At 36.8% G+C, this 16,388-nt stretch overlaps 1 protein-coding gene across 1 annotated transcript; it reads left to right on the top strand.

Moving 5' to 3' along the window:
- The first annotated feature begins 4,438 nt into the window (after window positions 1-4,438).
- LOC136235274 (polyamine oxidase 1-like) lies at window positions 4,439-7,036 on the top strand. Its single transcript, XM_066024902.1, has 10 exons — window positions 4,439-4,690; window positions 4,761-5,007; window positions 5,090-5,239; window positions 5,311-5,545; window positions 5,628-5,771; window positions 5,861-6,010; window positions 6,088-6,342; window positions 6,419-6,500; window positions 6,585-6,698; window positions 6,781-7,036. The coding sequence occupies exons 1-9, from the start codon at window positions 4,528-4,530 to the stop codon at window positions 6,656-6,658; spliced, it is 1,500 nt and encodes a 499-aa protein (XP_065880974.1). The 5' UTR covers window positions 4,439-4,527; the 3' UTR covers window positions 6,659-6,698; window positions 6,781-7,036.
- Window positions 7,037-16,388: the final 9,352 nt, after the last annotated feature.

Below are 16,388 nucleotides of genomic sequence, written 5' to 3'. Positions count from 1 at the left end.
AAGCAATTATGGTAGAATTGGGGTTAGAATATTTGTATTTATGCAAAAACAACTAGAATACATCTTAGTTGAAGCATAATTTGATACATATAAGTAATGCACAACACTGATTCCTGAAGTTCTCGACATGAGCCATGGATGCACGTTTACTCAATTCACGCTCATTGCACCAATTTGATATGATTTAATATGTACAATAATGCTTGGACAATTGTTGGATTCCTTCTTCACCTGAGGTAAGATTAAAAAAGGATCATGGTCGGGCCGATGACCAGTGATCTATTCTGATGCTTAAGTTAATAGAGTGTAGGAAGGAGAGCATTAAGCAATTGAGAGTAAATTGTAATATATGTATGTATCTACCTGGACTACTTGATGTAGCTTTCTATTTATAGAGTATTAGGGGAAATTCTGGTAGTCTGATCAAGGTGTGCACCCTAGCTTTTATGGAGGACAAATGGAAACTCTTGAATGACGGATGTAATTTAGGCAGTTAATGATATTGCTAAATTGTAATCCTTAATCCTAGGCATGAACCAATGGTTATAATCTGGAGCGGACTCGACATGTATCTCATTGGCTCATGTGTCCTAACGGTCCCATATTCTTAGCGTGATTTAGTCCTAAGGTCCTTTTTACTTTATATGTTCTTGCTAACTTGAGATGAGGATATGTGTATCCTTAAAATATTTGTATGATATCATTTAGTAGAAGTCAATTATGAAACAAAAGAAAAATCTCTAAAAGGCCATCTATTTTGATAGGGATAAGGTGCAAAAATTCTCTAATGTTGGCAAGCAAAAACAATTTTAACTGTAACGTCATAAATGGTCCAAGTACACCTCTAATGTTTGCAAGTTGAATCAATTTTTCCTTTAACATTTAAAAAAGTTGAGCAATTTTTTTTGTCATTATTAAAGAAAAACTCTATATAGTCATAAATTCTGTTATCTCCACATCACATGTGCATCATGTTACCATTTTTTTTTATAGTGTGTTTAATTTCTCAGTTCGATGCTCGCCAGGAACTCTTTAAATGAATCCTCTTCCAATTAAAGCTTTGTGTAAGCTAGGACTCGAACTCGAACTCGAGATCTATCTTAAGCGACTTGAAGCCCTTAACCACTCAAACAAACCTTAATTGGTTCATGTTATCACTTATTAGTAATCAGTCAAAGATACGTGTACATATGTGGAAAATATAATAAAAGTTTAAAAAACATACATCATATTCCATATATATATATATGGGGTGAGATCCAGCGTGACAATGGTTTAAGTTGTGACAATGAGCTTATTGTGTGACATAACAAAACTACATAGTTTTGATGATAATTAAAAAGGGCAAGGTGGCAAATTGGTAAATAAAATGAAAGAGAGGATAGGGAAAATTGTTTTATTTCTTTTCTTTAAAATACATTTTCTCGATATCTCTAACATCGTTTTTCGAAAATTTTTATACTATTAGACTCGTCTAATTAGACGGTCATTTTAAGATCCCTGAAGCTCAAGTAAAAAAATTTCCGGTGAACGAAATCCGGGTGGGCGTTTTCCGGAGAGAAAAAAAGTGCCCAGAAAATTCTCAAAAAATTCCAGAAAATGTAAAACATTATTCTAAGAAACTTTAATTCTTGGGTCGAAATAGGATTTATTACGGTTTAGTCCCAATAAAACTTTTTCCTTAGTTTTATCCATTTTACATGCTTCAACAATTTGTTGGGACTATACCGTAAGAAATACCGCTTCGACCCAAGAATTAAAGTTTCTTAGAATAACGTTTTACATTTTCTGGAATGTTTTGAGAATTTTTTGGGCACTTTGTTTCTCGCCAGAAAACGCCCACCCGGATTCCGTTCACCGGAATTTTTTTTACTTGAGCTTCAGGGATCTTAAAATGACCGTCTAATTTAGACGAGTCTAATAGTATAAAAAATTTTCGAAAAACAATGGAAAAATGTATTTTAAAGAAAAGAAATAAAACATTTTTCTGTTGGAACAATACAAGTATTATGTTGGAACAAATGATACACTGATTTGGAACAAATGGTATACTGATTTGGAACAATGTAAGTAGGACAAAAAAACGTGCCCAGAAAATTATTAAAAAATTTGAAAACATGTAAAACATCATTTTAAGAAACTTTAATTCTTGGCTCAAAGCGAAATTCCTTACAGTTTTGACCCAATAAATTGTTGAAGCATGTAAAATGGATAAAATTAAGGAACAAGTTTTATTGGAACTAAACCGTAAGAAATCCCGCTTCAACCCAAGAATTAAAGTTTCTTAGAATAATGTTTTACATTTTTTGAAATTTTTTTAGAATTTTCTGAGCACTTTTTTTCTTGCCAGAAAACGCCAACTCGGATTCCGTTCACCGGAATTTTTTTTACTTGAGCTTTGGGGATCTTAAAATGACTGTCTAATTTAGACGAGTCTAATAGTATAAAATTTTTTTAAAAACAAGGTTAGAAATGTCAGAAAAATGTATTTTAAAGAAAAGAAATAAAACAATTTTCTGTTGGAACAATATAAGTATTATGTTGGAACAAATGGTACATTGATTTGGAACAACGTAAGTAGGACAAAAAACGTGTCCAGAAAATTATCAAAAAATTTCAAAACATGTAAAACATTATTTTAAGAAACTTTAATTCTTGGCTCAATTCGAGATTCCTTACAGTTTTTACCCAACAAATTGTTGAAGCATGTAAAATGGATAAAATTAAGGAAAAAGTTTTATTGGGACTAAACCGTAAGAAATATCGCTTCGACCCAAGAATTAAAGTTTCTTAGAATAATGTTTTACATTTTTTGAGAATTTTATGGACACTTTTTTGCTTGCCAGAAAACGGCCACCCGGATTCCGTTCACCGGATTTTTTTTTTACTTGAGCTTCATGGATCTTAAAATGACCGTTTAATTAAGACGAGTCCAACAGTATAAAATTTTTTGAAAAACAAGATTGGAAAAGTCGGGAAAATGCATTTTAAAGAAAAAAAATAAAACAATTTTCTCTTTTCTTTTATTTACAAATTTGTCACCTCCTTTTGGTTAATTACAAAATTGGTCATTGTCACAAAATAAGGCTTGTCACACCATAAGAGATGTGTCACACCTGATCTCTTCTATATATATATATATATATATATATAAACTCTTTAATTGTTTTTCATGTATAACATTATGTAGGGGTGTTCATCGGTCGGTTCGGTTTGAAAACCGAACCGAACCGAAATAACAAAAAATCGAATAGCCTAAAAAATAAAAACCGAACCTAACCAAATAATAATAAATAACCAAACCGAACCGACCGAATTATTTCGGTTGGTTCGGTTCGGTTATTCGGTTTTCTTATATTAAAAAATTTCATTAACAATTATTTTTATGTAAGATTAATATTACACCATTAATGATCTTGTTGGTATTTACTTATATATACAACAATTTTTATTTTTATTTTTCTTTTTGGATTGAAAGAAAAAAAAAAGAATAGAAAGAAAAAACATAGAAATTTTATATAGAAATGAAATCAATCTTAATTCCAAATATAAATTAGTGTATAACTGTATTAAATTGGTAGAAAAATATTAAATACACCAATAATATAATCAGTTACAGACAATCCAAAAACTATCATGCTTAACAAAGATTCAAATAATATAATTCTAAATCAAATATAACTTAGAACAATAAATGACATACACTAATTATATAATAAATCTGATTTCTAATTATATTTAATTTATTTCGGTCTGTTCGGTTAATTCGATAATTTTGATTTAAAAACCGAACCGATCGAAATTACCGAAATATTATAAAAATAAAACCGAAACCGAACCTAATAGACCGAAAACCGAACCGAAAAAACCGAAATTCATCGGTTCGGTCGGTTATTTCGGTCCAGTTCGGTTTTTGAACACCCCTAACATTATGTACATGTAGAACATAATTAGTGAGATCATTATCGTTATAAATTTTTTCGGGTAAAGTTGATTCAACTTGCTAACTTTCTAACGGTCCGTTTGTTTTACCTACTGTTTGTTGTTTCTGTTTGATATTTGTTGTTACGGTTTGCTGTTTGCTGTTGGAAAAAACTGTTTTTCCAAAAAACTGAGATTCCTTATTTTTATAAAAGATTGCTTTTCATGTGTAAAAATCAAATAGAAGGTGACTAACCAAACATATAAAACTCTTATTTTTTTTTTGAAGTTGAAAGACAAACATAGGCATGAAAATAAGCAACCAAAACATCCCCTAACTATAAAGGTCCCATCTTTAAATAAAACTACTCTCTTAATTCCTAAAGTTTGCAAGTATCTTTTGCTAATATCCCGTTTTGAGATAATGGAGTAGTTTAGGACTAATAAATTATTTATTTGTTTATTATTATTATTATCATTGATAAGAGTGATAGTGTTTTTTGTACTGGTCTCATTCCACAGATTTTTTTGGTTGGTAGCATAAGTTTCAACTATAAATTCAAAACCAGGCACACTCAACTTCACATGTAATACTTAATTCATAGTATGATTCCTATTACAGAAATGAGCAAGCTTTCGGCTCTGCGGCCGCTTCTTCTTCTTCTTCTGCACTTCACATTGGCAGCCACCGCAACCTCGCAGTCTCCGTCTCCATCGCCATCGCCGTCCCCGTCTCCCTCCGTCATTGTCATCGGAGCTGGAATGTCAGGTTAATTGACCATTATAATTACTTTTAAAAAATGATGTAATTTAATTTTGGGTTTATTTTTGAATTGTAGGAATTGCAGCAGCAAAAACACTCCACGAAGCAGGAATAAAAGACATATTAATACTTGAAGCAACTCCTAGAATCGGTGGGAGGCTGATGAAAACAGAATTCAGTGGAAAAACAGTTGAAATGGGCGGAAACTGGATTTTTGGAGGCGGACCTATCACTAATCCTTTGTTAGAAATCGCCCATAAACTCAAACTCAAAACATCCCTCAGCAACTTTGATAACATCACATCAAACACCTACAAACAAGAGTAATTCTTCAATTAATTAAACAACAACTCCATACATTTTCTTAATTAATTACGTTAATACCTAACTAATCACATACTGCAGAGGCGGTTTGTATCCAAAGAAGGAGGTGGAAAAAGTAGATGAAGTTGCTACTGCTAGAGACTCTTTCTGTGAGAAGTTCTCCCGAATGCTATCTTCCAAGAACAAAGATGTCGATGTCTCGATTTTAGCCGCCCAGAGAATATACAAAAGGTAATTAATCAATCAATTTGAAGTAAATTAATTAGGATGAAAAGATGTAACAGATGATGATTTTGCTGCAGCGTACCATCAAATCCACTTGAAATGGTCGTAGATTTCTATCACAATGATTTCGAAGATACAGAGCCGCCAAGAGTTACAAGTTTGAAGCACACTTATCCTCGGAATGAATTAGTAGATCACGGCGAAAATGAATATTTTGTCGCTGATCCAAGAGGTTATGAGGTTATTACTCAGTATCTTGCCAAACAGTTCCTCTCCTCCTTGACATCTGATCCCAGGCTTAAGCTAAATCAGGTAATCCTGAAACGCAGTCATAAGTTCCGCCGCTGATTCACGAATTCTAATCACGTCGGAAATTGTCGTCGCAAATCTGCAGGGAGTTAAAGAGATAAGGTACTCAAACAATGGAGTTACCATAAAAACTGAGGATGGTTCAACATACAATTCCAAGTATGTTATTGTGTCTGTCAGCCTTGGAGTCCTGCAGAGTGACCTTATTGAGTTCCAGCCTAAATTACCAGTAATTACTTTAATTTTTCTTTATCATCATCACTTAATTTCCTTAATTTGTGCAATGATTAACAGTAATCTCTCTTGTTTTATGATCAGGTATGGAAAAGAATTGCTATAGCAGATTTTAGCATGACAATATACACAAAGATATTCCTGAAATTTCCCTACACGTTCTGGCCTGTAGGCCCTGGAACTGAGTTCTTCCTCTACACTCATGTCAGGCGTGGATACTATCCAATTTGGCAGGTAAGTGTGATTATCTTGGCTAATTAAAATTGATTAATAGAAGAAGAAGATGATGAATTAGATTAATGAAAATGCAGCATTTGGAGAATGAGTATCCAGGATCGAACCTTTTATTCGTGACAGTAACAGCCGATGAATCAAGGAGGGTAGAGGCATTAACAGACAAAGAAATTGAAGAAGAAATCATGGACATTTTGAAGAAGTTATTTGGGGAAAAAATTCCGAACCCAGAAGCAATTCTTGTGCCAAGATGGGGGTTGAGCAAATATTACAAAGGCAGCTATTCTAATTGGCCTCCTAACTACACTCAACAACGGAAAGACCAGTTAGCGGTTAGTTCTTTCCTATCAGTTTGGATACCCACGGTTTTCGGATAATTAACAAAATGTACATATATTTGTTATACAGGAGGCAGTTGGGCCAGTATATTTTACAGGGGAGCATACGAGTGATAAATATATAGGATATGCTACTGGTGCTTATTATGCAGGTTCTTGTTAATTAATTCATTCCACTCTCTCTAATTAATTATTGTAATTAGTGTTAATAAACTTAATTAGTGTGTTTGATTCAGGTATTGATACAGCAAATGATTTGATTAAGTGCATTAATGGAAAATCATGTAAGAAGATGTCACACCATACATGAGTATCAACTAATTAAGGGGAGCTATAAATCATGTTTGCAGGTTAATTTCTTTATTACTTTTAACTATTAATTTGGGTTTCCTTAAAATTTATATATAACTGTAAATATATGTTTGTGTGTAGGTGACTTGCTGCAGCTAGGAGTTGAAACATTTTAATTTAAAATCTCATAATTACTGAGATTTATTCTTCTCTCTCTAGTCCTAAGAATTTGGAAATCAGAATTGTCAAGTTTAATATATTCTTTTCCCCTTTTATTATTAATTTAAGTTACCTAATTGTTTTGTTTCTGATTGTGTTTTAGTAATAAAATGTTATAATGTAATAGAATGTAATAAAAATTATAAGGTAATTGAAGTTGTCATGGAAATTAATGAAATAGTGATTTTTCTTACCAATTTTGGTTTCAATTTTTTAAAAAAATTAATGAAATATTACTATTAGAATATTTATGTTTCTTTTATAATATAATTATAAAATTGTATTTATATAATTAAAATTAATGTGGAAAACAAAATCAACAGAAAATATAAGAAAACCAAAAAAACAAGAAAGGAAATGTGAAATATGAGAAAAAGTGAAAAACAAAGCCATTAAAAACGAGAAAAATATATAAAAAAATATGAAGAAAAATATAAAAATGAGAAAGATAAGCAAAACAAATCAGTGGAGAATAATCAAAAGTTATTTTGAATTCCACATAAAATCTTTGTAAAACCTTCAAAAAGAAAAAAACTTCATCTAAACAACATTTTAATATATAAATCAAGTTGATTTCTTTCAAAAAGATAAATTAAGCTCATTATTATTTAAGCTAGTCTCTCTCTCTCTCTCGGCGATGACCAAGGCGATCGTGAAGGTTAAGGGGGATGGGTCGGTGAAGGCAGGCGGCTGGCCTGTGTCGGATCTGGTGGTGGCGGGGCGCGGGCGGGGCAATGGCTCCGGGATCGATGAGGCGTGGGCGGCGGCGGATGATGGGAGATCCGAGGGATCTCCTCGGGGGAGGAGGCGGAGCAGCGGGATTCGGAGGGATCGGTCGAGGGATAGGAGTAGATCGGAGTGGGTGGATGGTGGGGAGGCAGATTCGGCGGTTTCGACGGGGGGTGCTAGGGGTGCGTCGGTGCCGTTGGGGGCTTCTAGGGATGCGGCGGCTGATCGGGGGCTGGAAGGTGTTGGTGCCGCGGCCGCGGCTTTGGACTCGTTTTTCGCGGAGGGACGCGCGTATGATTCCGGAGTTAGAGGGCCGCTTCCGGTGCTTGGGCCACAGGGAGTACCGGCCGTCTCTCCCCAGCAGGATGAGCATGCCGTGCGACTTTCGTTGGCCGCGCAGGCCGCGCAAGCCGCGCAAGCCGCACAGACTACGCAAGCCGCTCAAGCGGAAGTTTCCGTGGATTTGGGAGGGCCCTCCTGGAGGGATAAGTTGCTAGGGGTGTCAGAGGAGGATCCCATGATGGAGGTGGATGCTTTTGAGAATGATTCCGGGGATTTTCTCTCTGATTCCGATTCTGAGGATGGAGAGCCTGATAACCCGCTGTGTCCTAGGATCCGGCTGTCCTCAGATGACAAGCGGGTCATGAGATCGAAATGGAAATTGGCGTTAATCGTCACTGTGTTGGGGAAAAGGATCAGTTTCAATTATTTTGCCCAGAGGATCCAGGCTCAATGGGCAAAGAAAGGAAAGGTTACTATCACAGACCTTGAAAATGACTATTATGTCATTAAATTCACAAGGGCTGAGGATTTCAATGCTGTTGTGAATGTTGGTCCGTATATTATCTCCAATCATGTGTTGGCTCTAAGACCTTGGGTCCCAAATTTTGATCCCCATGATTGCTCTGTTAATAGGATCCTTACTTGGGTTAGGTTCCCGGGCCTACCTCTTGAATACTACAGTGATAGGTTCCTGAACAAGATTGGTAGCCTTGTTGGGAAAGTCCACCATGTTGATAAGACTACCATTGGGGCAGTGAGAGGCAAGTTTGCCAGGGTCTGTATCGATATTGATCTCGCTAAGCCTCTTCTTTCTCAGTTCTGTACTCAAAACAAGGTCTATCATATTGAATATGAAGGTATACACAACATCTGCTATGAATGTGGTATGTTTGGCCATACCCTTGAGGGTTGTCCTAAGAGGAGGAAGGACGTGGAGGAGTTGGTGCAACCTATTATAGGCGAAGCTGAGAAGAGTCAAGGGGAAGTAAGGAGCTTTGGCCCATGGATGCTTGCCAAGAGGCCAGTGAGAAGGAAGCCACGGGCTAATGTTAATGCTAATCATTCACCAGATATCAGTACGAAGATGACTACTCTCCAGATTGCTCCTGAGATCAAGGTCAGACCCCCGGATATTAAGAAGGGGATTGAGACTGGAGTGGACTCAGCTTCGGGTTCCGGGTCAAGGTTCGGTGTTTTGTCTATGGAGGAAGATCAAGACTCGGATCCTTCTGATAAGCAGATTGATTTAAGCATGCCTGGTCTGGAGTCGGTAGAGCATGCCTCTAGTCTGGGTAATTCTATTAATCCTCTCTTTGTCTCTAATGCTTCTGCTAAAGGCAAAGAGATTCCCCAGTCTATCCTGTCAGCTGGGAAGGGTTTGAGTAGGGAGGCGAGTACTCTACATCCTCCTGTTGATGCTCCTATTGGTAAGACTATAGGAGTGAGTAAGTTAAACATGAAGAATCCCAAAGGGAAACCTAAAAAGAACCTTCATGGTTTGAATTCTTTGAATAAAAGGGGTCCTTCTGGGACCGCCTCTAGGCTCTCCGGAGCCCCAAACAAATACCTGATCTAGGGTTTGGGCCTGCGTCTGTAGTCTCCCCCTCTGATGGACTTCTTCGTTTGGAATGTTAGAGGTGCGGCGAGCAAGGCTACCCGCATTCATGTCAATGATCTCATTAAACAGTTTAACCCTTCCTGCTTTGTCCTTCTTGAGACCAAGGTTAGTGGAGCCAAAGCAGATGAGGTGGTTAGAAAGTTTAAGAATTGGAATTGCGTCAGGTCGGAGGCTACTGGCGGGGCAGGGGGGATTTGGCTCTTATGGAAGCCAGGTCAAGTCAATATTGATATTGTTACTATGGACAGTCAATTCATCCATAGTAAGGTGTGTTACCCGGGTAATAAACCCTTCTTTATTACCTTCGTCTATGCTGATCCTGTTTCGACTAACCGAAGAAGGCTGTGGGAGATCCTTCATTCTTTTAGCTCTAACATGGTGGAGGCGTGGTTGGTTGCCGGGGATTTTAATGACATTGCCCTCTTGAGTGATCAGAGAGGAGAGGGTAATCATTATGTGAACCGGTGTCTTAATCATAAGCAAAGTATGGATATGTGCGGGCTTTCGGACCTGGGTGCTGCTGGCCACAAATTTACCTGGAAAAGGAATAGTGTGTTTGTTAGGTTGGATAAGGTGTACGCTAATGTTGCAGCGATTTATAGGTTTTTTGAGGTCAAGGTACTTAATCTCCCTTTCCGTCACTCAGACCATTGCCCTATCCTCATTAATTTGGTCAAAGGAAATCGGCTGAAAGGTAATAGACCTTTTAGGTATCTGGTGGCTTGGGAGTCTCACCCCGAGTTTAAGGATTTCGTTAAAAGCAATTGGCATCCCCACTCTGATGTTCTCCTCGCTACTGAGGAATTCAGGAGGAATGTGGCTGTTTGGAATAAAAATACTTTTGGTCATATTATCAGGAGGAAGAACAAACTCTTGAGGAGAATGGAAGGTGTTCAGCGTTGCTTGGAGGTTCGTTTTGATCATAGCCTGAATGGTCACCTAAGAGCTCTTCAGAACGAGTTGGAAGCTGTGCTTAGACAGGAAGAGCTTCTGTGGTTCCAGAAATCTAGGAAGGCTTGGATTCAAGACGGGGACCGGAATACCAGGTTTTTCCACCTCTCAACGATCATTAGGAGACAGCGAAATAGGATCGAGGCTATTAAAGACGCCAGTGGTGAGTGGATTTTTGAGGAGGAGGACATTCGGCGCCTTGCCCTTGATTTCTACAAGGACCTGTTCAGAGAGGAAGCTGTGGACCTAGAGAGTGCCCACTCTGGCATTTCCTTTCCTCGTTTGGGGGAGGATGCTATTAATAATGCTTTCCATCCCATTGAGCTTAAAGAGATTGATCTGGCCTTCTCCAGCATCGGTTCCACTAAGGCTCCTGGTATTGATGGTATCCCCGCTAGTTTCTATCATAAACACTGGGACACTGTTAAAGAGGGTATATACAGCTTTGTGTTAGGTGTCTTTGGTGGTTCGAACGATATCAGTTTGGTTAATAAAACCCTCCTAAGGTTGCCAAGCCTTCTTCCTTTCTCCAGATGAGACCCATCAGTCTTTGTAATGTCTTGTATAAAGCTATTACTAAGATTGTGGCTAATAGAATCCGGAAGATCCTTCCGGATATTATCAGCCAAAATCAAGGGAGCTTTGTTCCTGGAAGACAATTGATGGATAACGTTGTTATTGCCCAGGAGGTTGTCCATTCTATGAAGATTAAGAAAGGCAAGAAAGGGATCGTGGCTCTCAAGCTGGATCTGGAGAAAGCCTATGATAGGTTGAACTGGAGCTTTCTTCTGGATAGTTTAGCCAAAGCTGGTATCCCGGAGAACTGGAGGAATTTGATTGGAAAGTGTATCTCCTCTCCTGTTTTCCAGGTTATGATCAATGGGGATATGTCGGATGAGTTCTCTCCATCCAGGGGTATTCGTCAAGGGGATCCTATGAGCCCCTTCCTTTTTGTTATTGCCATGGAAGGATTGTCTCACCTGATCCAAGAGGCGGTGAGCAAAGGGACTCTCCACCCTGTTTCCATCAACAGACATTGCCCCCCTGTTACCCATTTACTCTTTGCTGATGATGTCATGCTTTTTGTGGAGGGTAATGAGGAACAAATTAAGGCTGTGATGGATATCCTCGACTGCTTTTGTGAGGCTTCTGGCCAGAAGATTAACATCCATAAATCCCGTATGCTTTGTTCCAAGAATATGGATAATAGCTTGTGTAGAAGACTGAGTGAGATGTCTGGCATTCCCCTGACTCAATCGTTTGGGAAATACCTTGGGGTCCCTCTTCATAGTGACAGGGTGTCCAAAGCCTCTTTTAAAGATATTTTGGACAAATCTAACGGTTTGTGTGCTAGCTGGAAAGCTAATTCTCTTTCCCTTGCAGGTCGCCTTACTTTAATCCAGTCTATCAACTGCGCTGCTCCAAATCACATCATGCAAGCCTGTAAGCTCCCTGAGCCGGTCCTCAACGACCTTGATAAAATTAATCGGCGTTTTCTGTGGGGAGAGTCTGGGGATGGGAGGAAGATTCACCTGGTCCCTTGGAAGGAAGCCTGCCAGCCTAAGAGCAGGGGGGGTCTTGGTATAAGGCAAGCTAAGGACAATAATAAAGTCCTGTTAATGAAGCTTCTTTGGAGAATGTGGCAATCCCCCTCCTCCCTTTGGGTTCGTCTTCTGTGCGGCAAGTATAGGAAAGATAGAATCTTTGGTGGCCCGAAGGAGAGGGTTGTCAGCTGTTCCTTCCTCTGGAAAGGGCTTAGTGCTGTTTTTGCTGAGTTCTGTACGGGGATTGGCTTGGAGGTGGGTAATGGGAGATCCATTAGTTTCTGGTATGACACCTGGATTGGTGACAAACCGTTGATTGAGGTGTGCATCGCCCCTCCGCCAAATGATCTCCTCTCCTGGAGAATTGCTGATGTGGTGGACTCGGAGGGAGACTGGATCTGGTCTAAGTTCGACTCCTTTCTTAGCCTGGAGACCCTCCTTAATATTAGAGGTGTGAAGATTAGTAATCAGGAGGAGGATAAGGACAGACACTGCTGGGCCTTGACTAATAATGGTTCTTATTCTTGCAAATCGGCCTATGAAGCTTTTACCCCTAATAGGGCTGATCCTCCTTTGGAAATTTGGAAGTCCATTTGGGCCCTCAAAGTCCCCTACCGCATTAGGAGTTTCCTATGGCTGGGAGTCAAAGACAGGCTCCTCACGAATGCAGATAGACACAGAAGGCACTTGGCTGTATCTGGTGCCTGTAGCAGATGCAGCGGCCATGTGGAAACATTGTGCCATGCTTTGAGGGATTGCCCGAATAGTAGAAAGGTTTGGGAAGGGGTCCTTCCTCACCACATCCTTCCTTCCTTTATGGGGTTCTCTGATATTGACTGGTTCTCTGAAGGCGTTAATGGGAATTTGTTGGCCAGTATGGAGCACGGGGCTATTCTCTTCGCTATTATTTGTCACCAAATGTGGAAATGGAGGAATGAAGAGTTATTTGCTGAGAAGACTGTCTTTATTCCTGACCTCCAGTTTTACTTCTCGAAAAAACTCTCTGTTATTACAAAGAGTTTTGAAGGAGAGCCCCTGGTTCACCCCTCCCCGGTTAAAGAGGTCCAGTTAGTTGGTTGGAGGAAGCCCAGGGAAGGGGTTGTCAAGTTGAATACGGATGGCTCCTGCCTTAGTAATGGCAGAATTGCTGCTGGTGGAGTTCTTCGGGATGCTGGTGGCGCCTGGCTGGCTGGGTTTACCCATAACTTAGGTACGGGCTCCTCCTTTACTGCAGAGCTCTGGGGGATCTTGTCTGGCATTAAACTCGCCATTCGCATGGGTGTTAAAAGACTTTCGGTGGAGTCTGACAATTTGGAGGCTATCAACAGGATTTCGGATAGACAGGCTGTTTGTCTTAAGAGTCAGAATCTCATTAAAGCCATCTTGAGGCTTCGTCCTGCCTTCGATTCTCTTACCTTCTCCCATATTTATAGGGAGCAAAACCGCGTGGCGGATCGCTTGGCAGCTGCTGGGCATGGGGGGATGTTAGGTGTTTCTACCCTTTCCGTTCCTCCTTCTTTTCTGTTACCTTCTCTTCTTGAGGATAGGATTGGGGTCAGTCTTCCTAGACTGATCCCGGGTTAGGTTTTTGTTTGTTTGTTTTTTTTTCTTCCCTTCTTACCAAAAAAAAAAAAATTTAAGCTAGTCTCATTTTCTCTCCCTTCGCACTATTTAATATTTCTGAACTCTATTCAACCACCCTTAAAAGCTATACAGTAAAAATGTATTATAAGATCACCAAACTTTTAAAAATTTAAGGGATAAGAAAGTATTAATTTAAGTTACGTCTATAAAATACTATCAATATCAATATGAGTTTAATATTTAAAAAATGTACCATTGATAGAATTTAATATGAATAACGTGTCACGTTCCGTTATCGAGACCTAAATTGGTACCATTTTTTAAACTTAAGTCTTTATACGTGATTCCTAAATTGATACTTTTCCAAAAACCATAGACTTATTTTGGTACTTTATTTTAAAATTTAATAAACATTAAGTACATAATAATAATAAATTAATTAAGGTTATGAGGGCTTCAAGTGAGTTAATTTAGAAATCTATACTATATATAATTACGGAAGCAGAGAGAATTTGCAAGAAAAGTTTTAGAGGCTTTTTGGCTTAGTTGGCATCGTATGAGCAAAGAGAATAAATGAGTTAATGAGTTCTAATTATCTATGTATAATTAGTACTATATTAATACATTATTTATTTTCAATTAATAGTCCATCAATTAAGTAATAAAATAAAGTAAGAGTTACATGAAGATGAAAAAACACAAACCAAAAGAAATCCAAAAGTCCACAAATAAACCTATATATAAAGCATGATAGATAGCATTCTATCATTATATTCATTGGCCACCGAAAATCAAAGTCATCACCGTCCTTTATTTTTTATTATAGTTTTGTTCTTAATCATATAATTTTTTTTATATAATTTTGTTCTGATTTCATTAAGATATTCATATTTATTTAGGAGCGATTTCCATTGATAAACTGTATTAATAGTATTTTCTTCAAGAATTGTCAGAATTTAGACTTTGATATCTCCAATTGAAGAAATCTGATGGAAATAAAAGAGGCATGGACAGCTGAAATCAGGAAAAGCAAAAGAGTAAAAAATTACAGGAAATCGTTATGTTTCCCAAGGTAATATTCTATCATTATATTCATTGGCCACCGAAAATCAAAATCATCATCGACCTTTATTTTTTATTATGTATTAGTTTTGTTCTTAATCATATAAGTTTTTTTATAATTTTGTGCTGATTTCATTAAGAGAATCAGATTTATTTAGGAGCAATTTCCATTGACAAACTGTATTAATAGCATTGGAGTTCTAATTATCTATATATAATTAGTACTATATTAATACATTATTTATTTTTAATTAATAGTCCATCAATTAAGTAATAAAATAAAGTAAGAGTTACAAGAAAATGAAAAAACACAAACCAAAGGAAATCCAAAAGTCCACAAATAAACCTATATATAAAGCATGATAGATAGCATTCTATCATTATATTCATTGGCCACCGAAAATCAAAGTCATCACCGACCTTTATTTTTTTATTATAGTGTTGTTCTTAATCATATAATTTTTTTTATATAATTTTGTTCTGATTTCATTAAGAGATTCATATTTATTTAGGAGCGATTTCCATTGATAAACTGTATTAATAGTATTTTCTTCAAGAATTGTCAGAATTTAGACTTTGATATCTCTAATTGAAGAAATCTGATGGAAATAAAAGAGGCATGGACAACTGAAATCGGGAAAAGCAAAAGAGTAAAAAATTATAGAAAATCGTTATGTTTCCCAAAGTAATATTCTATCATTATATTCATTGGCCACCGAAAATCAAAGTCATCATCGACCTTTATTTTTTATTATGTATTAGTTTTGTTCTTAATCATATAAGTTTTTTTTTATAATTTTGTTCTGATTTGATTAAGAGAATCAGATTTATTTAGGAGCAATTTCCATTGACAAACTGTATTAATAGCACTTTCTTCAAGAATTGTCAGAATTTAGAATTTGATATCTCCAAATGAAGAAATCTGGTTGAAATAAAAGAGGCATGGACAACTGAAATCGGGAAAAGCAAAAGAGTAAAAAATTACAGGAAATCGTTATGTTTCCCAAGGTAATATTTTATCATTATATTCATTGGCCATCGAAAATCAAAGTAATCATCGACCTTTACTTTTTTTATTATATATTAGTTTTGTTCTTAATCATATAATTTTTTTTTATATAATTTTGTTCTGATTTCATTAAGAGATTCATATTTATTTAGGAGCGATTTCCATTGATAAACTGTATTAATAGTATTGTCTTCAAGAATTGTCATAATTTAGACTTTGATATCTCCAATTGAAGAAATCTGATGTAAATAAAAGAGGCATGGACAACTGAAATTGGGAAAAGCAAAAGAGTAAAAAATTACAAGAAATAGTTATGTTTCCCAATGTAATATTCTATCATTATATTCATTGGCCACCGAAAATCAAAGTCATCATCGACCTTTATTTTTTTTATAATGTATTAGTTTTGTTCTTAATCATATAATTTTTCTTAAATTTTATTCTGATTTCATTAAGAGACTCAGATTATTTAGGAGCGATTTCCATTGATAAACTGTATTAATAGCATTTTCTTCAAGAATTGTCATAATTTAGACTTTGATATCTCCAATTGAAGAAATCTGATGGAAATAAAAGAGACAGACAACTGAAATCGGAAAAACCAAAAGAGTAAAAAATTACAGGAAATCGTTATGTTTCCGAATGTAATATTCTATCATTATATTCATTGGCCACTGAAAATCAAAATCATCATCGACCTTTACTTTTTTATTATATATTAGTTTTGTTCTTAATCATATAATTTTATTTA

The sequence above is a fragment of the Euphorbia lathyris genome, chromosome 1, assembly GCF_963576675.1.
Source record: "Euphorbia lathyris chromosome 1, ddEupLath1.1, whole genome shotgun sequence".
Classification (NCBI taxonomy): domain Eukaryota; kingdom Viridiplantae; phylum Streptophyta; class Magnoliopsida; order Malpighiales; family Euphorbiaceae; genus Euphorbia; species Euphorbia lathyris.
Note: the sequence above shows the minus strand (reverse complement) of the source record. Positions and strands in the feature narration are given on the sequence as shown.

Excerpts from the sequence above, each read along its gene's own strand:
- LOC136235274 (XM_066024902.1), top strand. The coding sequence starts at position 4,528 with ATGATTCCTATTACAGAAATGAGCAAGCTTTCGGCTCTGCGGCCGCTT. Across the intron at positions 5,008-5,089 it reads TCAAACACCTACAAACAAGA|AGGCGGTTTGTATCCAAAGA; the intron begins GTAATTCTTCAA and ends CACATACTGCAG. Across the intron at positions 6,343-6,418 it reads AACGGAAAGACCAGTTAGCG|GAGGCAGTTGGGCCAGTATA; the intron begins GTTAGTTCTTTC and ends TTTGTTATACAG.